This window comes from Lineus longissimus, chromosome 16 (assembly GCF_910592395.1).
Source record: "Lineus longissimus chromosome 16, tnLinLong1.2, whole genome shotgun sequence".
NCBI lineage: Eukaryota > Metazoa > Nemertea > Pilidiophora > Heteronemertea > Lineidae > Lineus > Lineus longissimus.
The window spans coordinates 159691-176695 of NC_088323.1; the positions used below are offsets into that span (position 1 = coordinate 159691).

Genomic DNA, 17005 nt, shown 5'->3' on the forward strand with positions numbered 1-17005 from the left:
GACTCGTGTGAATGTCTTTAGAAGAGTGATGACACCAATATAATAACAATGTAGTGTGTGTACAAATTTGTGAGGACACTTTGATGCTGCCATTATTAGCTTTGTACATACATGCATCTAGGTGTAAAATTAGTGAATCTTATTGACAGATAAACATATTTGAAGGAACGAAAGGTGTTCTTGTTAGTTTGTCCATGACCAGCACTTTGAGTGACAGCGTAGATAGAATATACCAACGGTCCCTGGATGATGTGACTGAACTTGTCAAGGCTGCTGGGGATAACAATCTAATGACTTGGGACTGACAGCAAGTAAGAAAGTTGCCACCATTTCAAGGACAACTTGTAAAGAGACATTGACACAACCAGGTCAGCATCAACTGAGATATTTCAGGTATGGGCAAATTCTCCTTGCAATGCTTACGAACTCTCCTGCAAGTGTATGGACAAGGGCACAACTGGTTCACAGACAATTCATACCATGTTATGCCAACTGAACCAATACTGTACACACTTCAGAAAGTCACAACCAGTATAGGTCGAGAAAGCAGGCAATTATGGTAAAACCAGTTTATAGCCAATCTTACATAATTCAAAATATCTAGCGAATGCAATGAACAACAAACTTTATGAGTCAGTTTCTGATATTTTATTCATTAGAAATCATGATTGACCACATCGGCACACTTCTCCTGTATGCTCAATCTTAGAAATTTGTCCTTCAGAAACACGATGACCATGATGTCCTAGTGCCAATAACACCAACCATGTCAACAGTGCTCCACCAGACCAAGCCCTTGGTGAGTGTTGACACCAACCTCAGGCCACCAGGATCCCAGCTACTAGCACCACATGACAACACACTTCAGTACAGACCAGTGCTCCATATTCCAATGCCAGTAGAGCATGTATGATCCTAACTAACAGACTCTGGCGTGCTGTATCAAATCTGTTCATTGCATTTGCTCCTGTGCTGTTTCCTCTGTCTTTCCTTCCATCACTACTTGTGCCAGTTCATTTTCCCGTCTCTCTAACGCTTCCTGGTATTGTTCTTTTGTGAGTAAAGTCTCCATCTCCTGTTTGAAGAAGCGTGGTTTAGGACTGATGATTGCGATGAAGCCATCAGAGTTGTGCTGTCATAAATGAAGAAGAAAAAGATGGTCACCGTCTCACTGAGAAAAACAGAAAATAATGACAATATGTTTTGATATTGGCTACCTTGACCTTACACAAGCTAGCTATTAGATAATCTTACAAGCAGTAAAAACACCTGTGTCACTCCTTACATGAAGTTCCTCTGTACCGCATCTGACACTGAAGGACTGCATTGGATTCTTACCTTTTCTGTCAGCCAGTTTGGATTTTCCACTAAACTATCATTGACCTCTATTAGCTTCCCTCTGATACATGTGTGCATGATATATTCCGTCTCATCACTACAGGTCACTGTGCATAACCGTGATGTGTCATGCATCCCTTGGCCTCCCTGAAATAAGACGAGTGAATTACACACAAGCGGGCCTCAAAGTTAGATGTTCTCTCCTTGCAGGCTGTGGTGACAGGATGTATTGCATGTGAGGAAGCTATGCAAGTTGAGGCAGTAGAAAATTATATGAGAAATGAACCCTTTTGAAAATCACCATCACTATCACACTCTTTATTGGCAAGCAAATGGGTCGGACCATCTGTGACTCTTTCATAAACATAACAGAAGCATCTGTTCTTTGGTTACTTACTCTTTTATATTTGCCCTTCGGTGCATTGTCAAGTAGATTGGTGCCTGGTTTAACCTGGAAGTCAACTTTAGTCACCGTCTTCTTATTCAGCAGCAGTGGGTGTGATGGGGCGATAGTGATAATACATAACCTGCAAGAATTTGAATAAAAGCAACTGTAAAATGGTAGCAGGTTGTCCTCTTAAATTGATCAAATTGAAATCTATTTTGAAATTTAAGCAAAGTAGTTCAAATGACAAGCTTTCATACCAACTCCCAGATTCTAACACCTTTTTCTTTCACCTTGCTTACCTATTTGAATGAGATAAGACACACATGTCCTCTCCTTTCTGCATTTTCACATCTGAAAAATAAACACAGAGCATCATTTAACCACACACAGTAGCCAAACTGTTTGTCACAGAATACCAATGCAATTCAAATGAAATACCATTGAACATTGTTGTTTTACCAAACAGCAAAAATCAATCTGCCATCTGGTAATTTTTTGGTCAAATTGGTTTCTCAGCTTAACAAAAACAGCATGCAAGCAATGCTAACATTAGCTATGGTATACAGAAAGAAGACAAAACGTAAACAAAAAAGAAGATGAATACACTACGCAATGTACACAAAATGTACATACTTACCTAGGCATTTCGTTTTATAGTTAAATTTAGGTCATAATATAGGTCATTTGTGGACAAAGTAAGCATTTTATTGTGCTATTACATACCTATTTTGTAATGCGGTACATAGTATCGCTCCACCACCGACTTATATTCGATATTTTTTGAAAATTCGAAAATTTTTGTGTCAAATTCATGTTTTATGGTGGCAGCCATTTTGCTCAACTAATTTGCAGACCAAAATATAAAAAGTTTAAAAACAAATATTTAGCATATTAATTTATTTTTCTGTAAAATAAAAACAGAGTTACTCTTTATAACCTACGTTGCAAAACTTAAAGTGAAAATAATGTATCATATTTGAAATACAAAGAAATTATATTCGGACTCCAGCATGCATGCGGCCCAAATTTGGAAAAAGCAATTTGCTACGCCAATTCTGATTGGTTGCGATTTGTTGTTGGCCAACAGCCGGGAAGTTTGTTGCATGTGTTGAAATTTTGTCTCCAAAAAAGTGGATTTTTAGTGCGTTTTGTCGAATTCCATGGTGGGTTTTTTGTTTATTTATATTATAACCATTTAAGAATCGTGTTGATTAGCTGATAAATTGCGAAAGAAGCATTTCAGACCTTCAATGTTGACATTCTTGTCGATCAACTACAACAGAAGACTAGCTAGTAAATGTACTATGGGCCTAGGCGTAATACAGAACAGTAGAGATAAAGAGATTGCTGCACTGCAGAGAATGCATGCAATGTCTTCATACTTGTACTCATAGTGCATGAGATGAGTGCATTCTCATTGATCATTTGTTTTTTGAATGTCGGGATACCCACTGGCACTGACTGACCACAGGCCCTGTACTAGGTATTCACGGTCAAAGACGCCCGACAGTGGCTATGGTCATGTCGTCTGTATTGTCAAGTGTACCGGTAATCAGGTTAACAATCATGTTTAGATAGGAACTGATGATGGAGAGGCGTACAGTGAAGGCAAAGGGCATCCCTGATTTCAAGAAACTTCACCAGCAGTGGGATGAAAGAATGAAATGTACCCGTCAGTCCAAGCCAACAACAGTGGTAGGTATCAGTATCTAAAACTAAAGCTAAACATTACCTATAACAAGATCTCGGGAGCTACTGTGGAAACAATATGAATATTACACTTGAACATAGAACAGAGATGATGTCCTAAAGTGCTGTAAAATGATGACATTGACATGTGTTTTTGCCAGTTTGCCCTGGCACCTTGATGTTTGCTCTTTCTCTTTGTGATCTACCTGCCTCATGCTGTGTGGCCCTGTTCCTCACACCTGGTTGCACACTTCATGTCAGTAAGTGGCTTATGCCTAAGGAGCCTGCATTACTAATCCTGCTGGTTTGGCCGCAGTCATTCTTCAGACCTGCGGGAAGGAAAGGCCAATTGGAATAAATCTTGGATTGAAAATACACTCCCTGCGGTACAGTCAGTTAGTTTCTTGTTAGATGAGATAAGACCTGACTTGTCTTGAATACACTTTCCCACTGTGATAAAAACACAAGAATAAACCCATTGCGATCTTTTGTTATACATTATTCTGCTTTTTCAGACTAAGAGCTTCTCACTTGGTAGAAAGAAGGAAGAAAAAGACGACTGCTTCACTGTGCCAGCCAAGCAAGAGACAAGACAAGCCATAAGGTGGGTAAACTGATGAAGACTTGCTTGTCTTGATGCATTCTGTGATGTACAGATAACATATACAGTATTTCAAGCTGATGAAATCTGGGCTCATTTCCATCTGCATATTTTTCCAGGAGTAAACCCAATACGAAATCTTCAAAGCGCCAGATCCTCGACGGAGTGCAGAAGGAAAACCTGTCCCCCGGCAAGAGAGTCCGGCCAGCACAGTTACAGAAACAACAAGGTAGGCTTGTGTAATGTTTTGAAGGGGGTGTCGTTTCAAGGCTGGAAAGATCTGCAATGCATCCTTCCATCTTGGACTTGTAGGAGGATATTATGTCAAGAAGTTGGCTACAAATTGAAGACATACGGCAAGTTTTCCTCAGTTTGGTATTCAGATTGTCACTCCAAGTCCTCCGATTCCCTCCATACCATCTTGTATTCTCTTTTCACTTTTAAGGCATCGAGTTTGAAGAAGACAAACGAGCGTTGAACTGTATCCTGGCAACAGCCAATGACAACATGACCTCTAATGCTGGTCATCGGCAGACGTTTGCTTTTGGCAGCAAAACACCACAAGCTTCGCAGGTGGGTACCATAGTTACAAGAGAAATGGCACTTGATTAACACCTTCAGCGCCGAACTACGAAGATCTACGTGGCCCAAATCCCCCCTCTTTGAGCTGGTTATCGAAGTTGAAGAACTACGCCATCGCCATCTTCAGGGCACGGTAGGAACTGAAGACAGTTTGGTCTTTTCAGTTCCTACCTTGCCCTGAAGATGGCGATGGCATAGTTCAGAACTTTAAATGACTTCATGAAAGAACTACGCCATCGCCATCTTCAGGGCAAGGTAGGAACTGAAAGGACCTTTTCCTGTCATTTCAGTACCTACTTTGCCCTGAAGATGGCGATGGCGTAGTTCTTTGTAATATTGCTTCCCCCTGCGGATTCCAGGGTTTCCCACATGATTATGATGTCTATTTCATGAGATATTTCTTGTTTCAGGACCCGGTGAGGAATTCAATCTACAGCTCAAGTCGGCCACGGACTCTTGGCCAGATAGAAAAGGCAACGATGGCACTCACCTCACGCCGAGCTACGGCTGTAGGGGTGAAGGCCGAACGGACCATCAACAAAACACCAGGTAACATACACTTCAGTTTGATATGAACAGTTGCACACTGGATGAGACATGAGGGGAAGCATGCAGTATAAGACTGAGTGCAGGGTTGTATTGTCATTTGACCCATGACGAATCCCTGGACAAGCACATGAAGCTATCCATCGATTGTGTTGAGGGGAAGCATGCAGTATAAGACTGAGTGCAGGGTTGTATTGTCATTTGACCCATGACGAATCCCTGGACAAGCACATGAAGCTATCCATCGCTTGTGTTGAGGGGAAGCATGCAGTATAAGACTGAGTGCAGGGTTGTATTGTCATTTGACCCATGACGAATCCCTGGACAAGCACATGAAGCTATCCATCGATTGTGTTGAGGGGAAGCATGCAGTATAAGACTGAGTGGAGGGTTGTATTGTCATTTGACCCATGATGAATCCCTGGACAAGCACATGAAGCTATCCACCGCTTGTGTTGAGGGGAAGCATGCAGTATAAGACTGAGTGCAGGGTTGTATTGTCATTTGACCCATGATGAATCCCTGGACAAGCACATGAAGCTATCCACCGCTTGTGTTGAGGGGAAGCATGCAGTATAAGACTGAGTGCAGGGTTGTATTGTCATTTGACCCATGACGAATCCCTGGACAAGCACATGAAGCTATCCATCGATTGTGTTGAGGGGAAGCATGCAGTATAAGACTGAGTGCAGGGTTGTATTGTCATTTGACCCATGATGAATCCCTGGACAAGCACATGAAGCTATCCACCGCTTGTGTTGAGGGGAAGCATGCAGTATAAGACTGAGTGCAGGGTTGTATTGTCATTTGACCCATGACGAATCCCTGGACAAGCACATGAAGCTATCCATCGATTGTGTTGAGGGGAAGCATGCAGTATAAGACTGAGTGAAGGGTTGTATTGTCATTTGACCCATGACGAATCCCTGGACAAGCACATGAAGCTGTCCATCGATTGTGTTGAGGGGAAGCATGCAGTATAAGACTGAGTGAAGGGTTGTATTGTCATTTGACCCATGACGAATCCCTGACAAGCACATGAAGCTATCCATCGATTGTGTTGAGGGGAAGCATGCAGTATAAGACTGAGTGCAGGGTTGTATTGTCATTTGACCCATGACGAATCCCTGGACAAGCACATGAAGCTATCCATCGCTTGTGTTGAGGGGAAGCATGCAGTATAAGACTGAGTGCAGGGTTGTATTGTCATTTGACCCATGACGAATCCCTGGACAAGCACATGAAGCTGTCCATCGATTGTGTTGAGGGGAAGCATGCAGTATAAGACTGAGTGGAGGGTTGTATTGTCATTTGACCCATGACGAATCCCTGGACAAGCACATGAAGCTATCCATCGCTTGTGTTGAGGGGAAGCATGCAGTATAAGACTGAGTGGAGGGTTGTATTGTCATTTGATCCTTGACGAATCCCTGGACAAGCACATGAAGCTATCCATCGCTTGTGTTGAGGGGAAGCATGCAGTATAAGACTGAGTGCAGGGTTGTATTGTCATTTGACCCATGACGAATCCCTGGACAAGCACATGAAGCTATCCATCGCTTGTGTTGAGGGGAAGCATGCAGTATAAGACTGAGTGGAGGGTTGTATTGTCATTTGACCCTTGACGAATCCCTGGACAAGCACATGAAGCTATCCATCGCTTGTGTTGAGGGGAAGCATGCAGTATAAGACTGAGTGAAGGGTTGTATTGTCATTTGACCCATGACGAATCCCTGGACAAGCACATGAAGCTATCCACCGCTTGTGTTGAGGGGAAGCATGCAGTATAAGACTGAGTGCAGGGTTGTATTGTCATTTGACCCTTGACGAATCCCTGGACAAGCACATGAAGCTATCCATCGCTTGTGTTGAGGGGAAGCATGCAGTATAAGACTGAGTGAAGGGTTGTATTGTCATTTGACCCATGACGAATCCCTGGACAAGCACATGAAGCTATCCATCGCTTGTGTTTTGATTGCTGTTGTGATAACAAACCAAGTGTCACCCCACTCCTGGCATTGAGCCCGCAAGACAGTCACTAAATTAGCTGTGCAATCAATCAGATAAAGGTCTTCCCACTGACCTTGTGGGTTCAGTTTTTTTAGAGCACTCCACACAATTTTGCTGAGGACAGCAAAACTCGTGTCCTGTCGCTAGATCAGGCCTGCTTGAGCCTGGAATATAGTCACCCAATCAAGATAGACCACTGACCTTGCAGGTCTAGTTTTAGGGCAATTTGTGATGATATCTCACATGCTATTAATCTGGTAAGGACGGCCTTACCTTGGGCTTTGGTCTTGAAACTTCTACGGCTTTTGTTTTGCCTGTACATGTGAGTACCGGTATATGTATTGCTGAATTGAAGTTGTTTATTCCGTTGATTTTGCAAGTGTTTTTTCAGCATGTTCAGGGTGGAGTGTGACTGCGATGAGTTGTGTATGATGTCTTTCCTTTCAGCTTGAAATTGAAGAGTGACGAGAAAGGATGTCACAATTGAGTGACGAGAAAGGATGTCACAGTTGAGTGACGAGAAAGTATGTCACAATTGAGTTTGTCGCTTTCAGTTTTATAGTTTGTTTTTAAATGTTTAACAAGTGAGCCAGGTGGTCCAGATAATGTTTCAGGGGTTCAACAAGGTGTCTTCTCCCTCACAGTATTGGCACGGTTGGATAGGTTTTTATCTCTGCTAGTGTCTAGAAGATGAGGGGATTCCCACTTTGGACTTGTTTTGCCATCAGTCACAAAGCAAGTTGGCCATCTTCCAGACAAACCTACTTGACTTGTTTATCCTAGAGACCATGGTCTCCTTTCTCTTGTCTTGTTTTGGTCAAATTACTAACTCATGACTGTGGTGTAATCAATAAAGGTAAAGGCCTCTTAAATTGTGATTAGAACTTCATATTGATGAGGAAAGTACTTATCTCAACTCAAACTTAGAGTTTATCTGACAATAGTTACATTTCAATGATAAGTCGGCAAGCCATCAGGCCTGAAAAGTCCTCATGGCCTCTGTTGATTAATTCACATAACAACCAACATTGACACACGCCATGAATTTCATAATTCCAACTCCTTTGGCTGAATGCCAGCTGATGACCATATTTAGAGAAATCCCCTCACTTCCACTGCTTGGATGTTATTGATTGAATCAGTTAAACAGACTTGTCTATTGTGGGTTATTGAGAGCTGTCCATATTCATGTCATACTGATAGCGACAAGGGTGCACAGCATCAGAAGGAAAGGTGGGCTGTGCTTCTGAAATCCTCTCCTCCCCAAGTGTTTTCAACCTAGTTCACAGCTGGCTGGTAAGCAGAGATTTTCTTATGATTGGATTGGACTCCTGGAGTCTTTGTGTGGTAAGAAATGTGGTCAAATCGAAAACCCATCACATCCTCAATGATTTTGGTCTGGTGGCATGACTTTTAGTCTGGTGGTAAATGAAGGGCAATGGAGAGCACTGCTGTGCTGCTTTCATTTTCCTCTCCTTTTTATCTATCTTATCAAGAAAACTTTGAAATGACCTTATTTAGACCAAAAGAAACTTGGATTTCCCCTTGTTCCATAACTTGGAATGTATTGATTTCATGATTTGACCGGCCGGCTGTGGGAGTGCCACCATCGTTCTCCTCTTCTGTGCTGACGTTATGGTCAAACGGAACGGTAAGCTTTCTGTAAAAAGTTGGAACATGGAGTCTTCCATTTGCTTTCTCTTGCCACTTTATCTTGGCTGGCTGTGTTCTCTCCAAGATATCAACATGATGCATGAAGCAGTGAAACTGTGTTCTTCTTGAGCATTCAACCAGATAGGTTCATGTAAAGATTCAATATATTACTTGTTGTGTTTAACATGTATTTGACAAATGACTTGTTGCTCTTACTGCAAACATCAGTGAACAGTCAACTGTTGTGGTGAGAGCTTTTTTCAAATATGTCCTCCTCAAAACCGAGGCGTTGGTAACTTTGGGGAAGAATGTAAACAGGTACTTGACCCAAACAAGGGCACACCTCATCGTATTTGGTGTAATTTACACGCCTGAAATGGCCACAATAAACGATGGCATTCAATTTGTGGAGATCAATTCCAGCTTGGCATGAGTCCCATTCTCCTGAGCACAATGCCTACTTGAAGTGGCACAATGCAATATAAGTACTGATTGTTGACCATAATCACCCGATCACTACACTGTGGACCAACAAAGGATTTCTTATTCAGCTGCAATTCTTTTCAAAATGAAATAAGATGTTGCACAAGAGCCAGCCCACTGCGGTGAACATGATGTGGGCTGTTAAAAGCTGTATCATCTGGGCTTCCTTATTGCGTCATGTCCCATATCAACATGTCTCATCAATTGACATAATTGTGGAACATGAAAAACTTGGTCAAGAAGGCAAAAATGTCACTTGTTGCCTGTTTTCGAGATTCCCCCAGATTTGGTCTTGTTGGAGGAAAAATGGACCCAGTACTTATGCTGTATGAACTTTCAAGCCTTTGATTGTATTTTAGAAAGATTTGAGAGAAATTTTTGGGACATCTATCTCTCTATCTCTATGGCCTGGGGTATGGCTATATCCGGCTTTGCAAATCAAGATTAGTTCTGATCATGAATGGATCAGCTGACTTGGCTGACACTGCACCACCTTTGTGATCTATGGTCATGTCAGCATGCAGGGGGTGGCACGTCTGTCGTTGGATGGCATGGTGCCAGCAGACATGAGAGTTGGCCCGGAGCCAGTGGAACAGGTTGTTGTGACGGGCTTGTTTACTTTATCACATGGTTACTGCCTTCATTAAGGAAACTAATTAACAAAATTGAAGGCTTTTTTATTTTTGGTAAAATTTCATAAACGGGGACCTTTCTTTAAAAATGTAAATTTTCATTCAAATCTAAAACCAGTCCCAATCATAAGCAAATTTCACAAGCTTTAGGAAGAACACTGTCATTTTCATGGCAATTGAGCAACAAATTCTCATTCCTGGTTACACCTGGCTTATGTGCTCAGGACAACGTACATACAATTGACCCACTCATTGAACGACATGAACATGATAGTTATAAAGCATTGGATCTGTTAGAACTTGTTTAGATACATTATAAAGACTTTATATAGCTGTGATGTAATGGGCATATTGACTTGTTCATAATAGCCTCATTGACTTTAGTTTGTCATGTGGAATATAAAGGTTTTAGAGGCTGTGGTGTTGGATTTGGTGGGTTAGAAACTATCTCCAGTTTATGATGGCGTTTTGCAGATAACATCCGGTTGGTAATTTGGGTAGTTGATACATAATGATAGGACATTTTGATAAACAACATCTGTTGTACTTGTTGAGGAACAATTATGTGTTGTGGAACCTCCCTCAGTAGACACCTCTGTAAGCGGGACAACGTGTCAAAAGGACACTCATGTTGAATTGGTCTCCAATTAGTCGTTTCTATTCCACCTCTATAATCAGGACACGTTTGTATTCGTCTGTTTTGAGGGGGTCTTGGAGAGGTTCTCCTGCAGGATATAAATAGCCATGATTCAGTTAGCTGGGGCCAGACCGGTGAGAAGTGTTGACATATTGCCAACTTTATGAAGGAGTTAGAGCAATGAACTGAATAAACATGAGAGGTCGTCATCTGTTTCGACAACTCGTCTATTATTCATGGCGACTACTACGATAGTACTATACTCCTAGTAAAACCAGTCGGTTGGGCTGCGTTGACCTAGTTGTGAGATTCACAGCATAGAGTTCTCATCTCTTACACTGTTGGGATTGCTTTGTTTTGAGGAGCTGGGAAGGTTCTGTTTAATGATCTGGAGAAGTGGACTTTATTGTTACAGTAGGTTGGCTTTATTCATTGCTAATTTCTTCCTTTTGAAACTTTCTGATGCAATATTCTTTGGTTTTAAGTGATTAGAAGTGTTTGAATTTTGATTATACTTTTTGGATGTGTCAAATTGTTTGGCCTTTTCTTCAGTCTCACCATATTCAAGGCTGCAATCCTGGTCGGCGCTTTTCTAATCTGAAGCAAGTTACGAAAGCCAGGAAGTCACCTTCCAGATGAACACCCTTGAACAAATTGAAGCTGAATCCTCAATCCCCCTGATGGGCTCACCATCATTCTTGGGTCCCGAATCATCAGGCATTATATACTTCCAGCTCCACCACCACCTGACCAGCGTCATTCCATCTACATGCGCTGTGACGGTAAGACGCCGCGCTCGTCCTCCAAACAGCTAGGAACACCAGCTAAAGTAGCCAAGCTAAAGACCCCGATGACGGTAAGCTTTCATCTTCATATTCTAGGTCAGCACAAATGAGAGAGAAAAGTGATCAAATTCAAACCTCAGAAAAAAAGTTGAGGTTTTAAAAAAAAATTGAGAAAATATCCAATTCCACAATTAAAAAAAAAAAATTAAAGGTTTTTAAAAAAAATGAGAAAATATCCAATTCCACAATTAAAAAAAAAATTAAAGGTTTTTAAAAAAAATGAGAAAATATCCATTTCAAATAGATTTTATAATTTTTTCAGGCGAGAAGAGTTCCAGTTAGTAGTTCAGTCACCAAGGTAGGTCATGTTATATTTCACTTGATCCCTGATGGTGACTCACCATTTCTGATGAGGGCCAATCAGCTCAATTCAGTTGGTTGAAGTCCATTGTGAGTTGATCTTTGAACAACCACATCTTTTGTTTTCCTGAAATCCTGGTCTGGATTCCTGCCATGATTCTACTTGATTGAATAGCCTGTTACTAATTGGTTGAATGTTACTTTGCATGGCCCACGTTTGACACCTGTCAATCAAATGATTGTTAATCATTTGATTAACATGTTGACATGGGTCACTTACTCATGAATATTCATCAAGCATGTCACTTTGTCAGGAATTGATTCGTTGTCCAAAAGTGAACCAGAGACCTTTTAATTCTATCCTTGTAATGTTTTAATATAAAATATTTGCTTTGCTTGAATCGACCAATTATAGTATAGTCTCCATGCTGCACAGAAGCAGACTCCCTTGTACATACAGTGGACTTGCAAGCCACTTGGCAATAATTGGGTGTTGTTTTTCTAGCCTCCAGGATCTTCTGCGAGCTGTGTAAAGTGGGCAGATGTTTTGACCCCCAACAAAGCCGTGCAGGTGGGTAGTTGTATGAAAACATGAAGACTGTAAACCTGAAAATGTTAAGAGCAGGTCTCGATTGTAGTCGCCTACCTTTTAACAATGCCCTCCAAAGTTGCCTGATTTACAGTACCTGGCTACTCAACTTGTACTGGCAATAACTGACATCGATCAAAGAAGATACAAGAAACCATGTTCCATGTGTAAAGCCTAGTCTCCAACATTCTGATTGGTATCAGTCGATGATATATTTTGCACCAAACTGTCCGATTCCTTGTGACTTCGTTGCTCAACTTCACAGTTTTGATGCACAGCAATAGAACGTGTCTTTGAGATTTGTAAACGTTGGGTCTCCTCTTTCATTCTCCTTTGTAATACCACATCTCTTGCTCCAGGATCCTCTCAAGAGAGCTCTGTTCATGGATCCATCATGCACGCCACCACCCTTGAAAGAGGAACCGAAGACATCGAACCAGTCGACACCCAACACGAGTCAGGACGCTATGTCACAGCGGTTATCACTCACGGATACAGATCTTAGAAAGTTTCAGGTGAATTCACAGTATAGGGTTGGTCAACTGTCAAATCACCTGAGAGTCATACGGCCCGGTGGGGAGGTTGGTCAACTGTTAAATCACCCGAGAGTCATACTGCCTGGTGGGGAGGTTAAACAGAAAGCTACCCGGCAATAGGATCTTCTTCCCAGAGCAGCACTAAGTTTCGGTCGGATGGCAGCATTGAAGAAACAAGGAGATGAAGAGCAACACTACCTTTAACGTGATGTCAAAACCTAACTCAGTATGAACTGTAGAGACATGGTGGCCTGATTGTAAACCCAGAGATGAACCGGGGTTTTAACTCGACTCTTGTTCTTCTTTATTGGCTTTGTTAAGACCAAAATGTCATGGTAATGCAACTTTTGTTGTCCTTTCAGGAAATTGAGGAGAGAGAGCAGAGGCTGTTAGAGGAGATCAACATGATGTCTCGGCAACGTCCGATGTCAAACCTCGAGAAGACCGAGGTGGAATCTCCGCAACACGTCACGTCAAAGGAGAACATTGATCTATGTGCTGCGTCGTTTCGCAAATCTGCTGACAATTTTGCACTGCACCATAAAAATGACTCGCGGAAGAATCAGAGCGATAGTTCTGAGTTTAGTTCAGGGCCAAGCCCAGATCATGAATCACTTGAGGGGTTGAAAAAGGCTGGGAACCAGGTTGGACATAGTCCTCTCTCGGACGTTGACAGCGCTGTTGATATGGCATCTATGCACAATTTGACAATCGATGAGCTCAATCAGAGTTTGAATGTTTCACAGATGCAGTTTGAGCGTCTAGAATCAGAATTCCGGACATTGCAACATGTTAGTCATGACGATGGTGACATCATGAAGAAGCTCCAGCAGATTGAGAAACAACAACACTTGGTTTTACGGCAGCAGCAGGATCTGCGCAAACAGATGCTGGAGCAGCACCAACAGCTGCAGGAGCAGCAGAGACTCATCACCCAGAAACAACTGCGTCTTACGCCACCATCTTCTTGTGCTCATAATGACACTAGGACACCGTGTTCAGTGACATCTGGTGCTAATCGTAGATTCTCAATGTCAGAGAATAGTCCGTTTGCGTTGTTTAATCGGTGCCAGTCCATTCAAAAGGATTCAAGCAAGGAATCATCTGTCATTCCTATGCCGACGTCTGTCAAATTGAGCCCAGCTGTGATCTTGCCTGAGAATGCAAGTTTACCGTTGCGGACTCCGTTAGCAATGGTGGACAGTACACGTTGCTATGGTAATCACACTCCAAGCAGATACTTTCCACCGTGTCGGACTGGGGAATCAGCTCGTACCCCACTTCAAAGTGTCCAGTCAGCTTTCAAACAAACGAGAGTTACCAACTCTGAGCCAGAAAATAGCCAGGACAGTTTTGAAATAGGATGCGGCTTCCTCAATATGACACCATACACTGCTGCTACGACAAAACTACGGACTCAATTATTGGCCAAAACTATTCTGTCTGCGACGTCCAAGAAGTTCCAGAATGCTCTCCTCGATGAGGAGGTGGGCTTGTACACGTCATGTGGCCGTCTGGTGGATAAAGAGAAGAGGTTTCATATGTGCTGTCGGCTGATGAATCCAGTGGCTAAGACCTTATTGGAGGGTGACCACATGGTGAGATGGCCATTCATGGGTTTACTGGGCAATTTCTGGATCAAAAGATACCTAATGAAAATGGTTTACAGGGTTTTAATTGGCACTTATGAGTCTCATGTTTTTAAAGTTAGATAAGTTGTTTGGCAGTCAAATTTGGTAATTAAGACATGCTTGATGCATTCTCCCACGCTTGATGCATTCTCCCACGCTTGATGCATTCTCCCACGCTTGATGCATTCTCCCACGCTTGATGCATTCTCCCACGCTTGATGCATTCTCCCACGCTTGATGCATTCTCCCACGCTTGATGCAGTCTCCCACGCTTGATGCATTCTCCCACGCTTGATGCATTCTCCCATGCTAAGTCTTTGGTTTACCTCTAATGTTGTTTATTCTTATTTCAGCATTTCATCCCAATCCATGAAGAATCCAAGTGCCACAGTTACACACTAGAGGGCTCTGCTTTCAGTACATTTACGAGATGAGATGACGTGTTCATACAGTTGACTGTCTAGAGCGTATCGTGACCAGTTATTGTGCAATGAGATAATGTGTGAGGTTGATGCCGATTATCTTGGACTCTTTGAGAAAAAGTCATAGGATCAATTGAACGTTGGATGTTGTCACTTTTCAGATGGAGCTTGGGTTGCTCAGCAGCCAAGGCTTTCCCTCTCTTATCATCATGTTCTAGTTCTCGGGTGTGTTCAGATCAGGGTCGACATGCGACCATGGAAACTGCCAACGATCTTTGTAGTCTAGATATCATCGCTGAACGAGTTTCATTCTTTAAAAAAAATTGTAAAATTCGCTGTGTGTTAAAGAAAATGTCGATTTAAAAATTGCAAAAGATATACATTCTTCAAATTTGATATGGAGACACCTTTTGGGCAGCTGTATAAGTTGACCCAATTTAGGTCAATTGTGACCTAGTTTATCAAGTTCACAGAGGTCAAACTCTAAAAGTGTCCTTTAGGCCGAAGTTACATAGACCTCATTCGTTCATTTCCCAGGACTCATTTTCCCCTTTTGCTTTCTTTCCCCTGTGAATGCACGGCCTTGTGGCGTGCATTCACCGAGGAATGAAAGAAAAACCCGGAAAGTGACTCGAGGTAAATGAACGAATGAGGTCTATGTAACTTCGGCCTGACAGAGCAACATTTTCATAAGTACCTCCATATGTCATTTCATCTGCAACTAAATGGTTTCTAGTTAGTTGCGTAGTTGTTGGAGCCCGGGGCTCATATTCAGGAGGTTGTGGGCTCTTTTCCATCTGTTTTTTCTTTGTATCCTTAAGCAAAACACTTTGAAACTCTACCTGAAAAATGGATATCATGAAATATTGATTATGTTTGATTTCCCTTGTAATCCCCAGGTGTGATTATTGTTAGGTTCCATGCTACTCTACCTGTTTCTACTAACTTATCTATTGTAATTTATAAAACTTTTTTCAAAAACTTTGTTTTTTTTCTGTTAATTCCTAAGATTGGAAAGTAGCCTACACCTGCTCCCAGTTTTAGTCCACACAAGTGCCTGCTGATGTTGGAAAGTTGATGTATAAAAAGCCTCATTATATCATATACTGTATAACATTGTAATAATACTTTGTGTTCTTTGCTAGTAAATAAACGTTTCATTTTCAGTATTGTCTGAAGAATACGAGCGTTTTTGTCTTAGTTTCTGTTTGTTTGCCATGGTTGTGCCTATGTCCTGATCTGGTGTGAACATAGCGTTCAGTAATCCACCTGAGGGCACTCCGACTTGGGGCCTCTATCCTTCCTATTCGTCTGGTTACATTTCTGCAGGTGAGAATATAGAGCGACGGTAAAATAAACGGGCCCATTGTGGTGGAAAACAGAAATGTCCTCGTATTCACTTTCGCTCTGACATGTCTGATGGCATGTCTAGCTGGCAGGTGCTGCCACCTGAGCTAAGAGAATGGAACTGACGGCATCTCTAGCTGGTAGGTGCTGCCACCTGAGCTAAGAGAATGGAACTGACGGCATGGTTTACTGGTAGGTGCTGCCACCTGAGCTAAGAGAATGGAACTACACGATTGTGTAGCACTTTCTCGAGAATGGAACATACTGTCTCATTGACCGATAGTCATTTCTGCAGGTGAGAATATAGAGCGACGGTAAAATAAACAGGCCCGTTTGGGTGGAAAACAGAAATGTCCTCGTATTCACTTTCGCTCTGGCAGTGCTGATGGCATGTCTAGCCGGCAGGTGCTGCCACCTGAGCTAAGAGAATGGAACTGACGGCATCTCTAGCTGGTAGGTGCTGCCATCTGAGCTAAGAGAATGGAACTACGCGATTGTGTCGAACTTTGGTCTCATTAGGGAGTTGTTTTTTTTATTCATGCGCGGCCAAGCTCTTACCGTAGTTCCTAAAATCATTGATTTCTCGGTCCTTACAGTATGTCAGCGTTGATTCAGCAGTTGTTTTGGCAAAGACATGTTTTTTTGGAGTTTCTAAAACCTAGAGCGCTACTCAATAGGCGACTAACAAGAAACTACGCATTTATACTGTTGTTGCCGACGTATGTATACACTGAACTTGGGATGTGCGTCGGCCCCGTGTTGAAATGCCGTCCAGT

General features: G+C 42.2%; 2 protein-coding genes across 2 annotated transcripts; one reads left to right on the plus strand and one right to left on the minus strand.

Moving 5' to 3' along the window:
• Positions 1-62: 62 nt before the first annotated feature.
• Positions 63-2567, minus strand: LOC135500883 (protein Abitram-like). The gene is made up of 5 exons (XM_064792579.1): positions 2450-2567; positions 2026-2077; positions 1736-1865; positions 1339-1485; positions 63-1132 (listed from the first exon to the last, which is right to left on the minus strand). The coding sequence occupies exons 1-5, from the start codon at positions 2556-2558 to the stop codon at positions 953-955; spliced, it is 618 nt and encodes a 205-aa protein (XP_064648649.1). The 5' UTR covers positions 2559-2567; the 3' UTR covers positions 63-952.
• A 207-nt stretch (positions 2568-2774) lies between these two features.
• Positions 2775-16065, plus strand: LOC135500642 (uncharacterized). Its single transcript, XM_064792209.1, has 12 exons — positions 2775-2889; positions 3301-3421; positions 3931-4019; positions 4136-4245; positions 4462-4589; positions 5009-5147; positions 11294-11415; positions 11667-11702; positions 12210-12275; positions 12653-12808; positions 13192-14427; positions 14814-16065. Exons 2-12 carry the CDS (start codon positions 3311-3313, stop codon positions 14892-14894), a joined length of 2274 nt encoding a protein of 757 aa, XP_064648279.1. The 5' UTR covers positions 2775-2889; positions 3301-3310; the 3' UTR covers positions 14895-16065.
• The last annotated feature ends 940 nt before the right edge of the window (positions 16066-17005 follow it).

Excerpts from the sequence above, each read along its gene's own strand:
- LOC135500883 (XM_064792579.1), bottom strand. The coding sequence starts at position 2,558 with ATGGCTGCCACCATAAAACATGAATTTGACACAAAAATTTTCGAATTT. Across the intron at positions 1,866-2,025 it reads GTCTTATCTCATTCAAATAG|GTTATGTATTATCACTATCG; the intron begins GTAAGCAAGGTG and ends AAATTCTTGCAG. Across the intron at positions 1,486-1,735 it reads CGAAGGGCAAATATAAAAGA|GGAGGCCAAGGGATGCATGA; the intron begins GTAAGTAACCAA and ends GTCTTATTTCAG.
- LOC135500642 (XM_064792209.1), top strand. The coding sequence starts at position 3,311 with ATGATGGAGAGGCGTACAGTGAAGGCAAAGGGCATCCCTGATTTCAAG. Across the intron at positions 4,020-4,135 it reads GAGACAAGACAAGCCATAAG|GAGTAAACCCAATACGAAAT; the intron begins GTGGGTAAACTG and ends ATATTTTTCCAG. Across the intron at positions 12,276-12,652 it reads CCCCCAACAAAGCCGTGCAG|GATCCTCTCAAGAGAGCTCT; the intron begins GTGGGTAGTTGT and ends CTCTTGCTCCAG.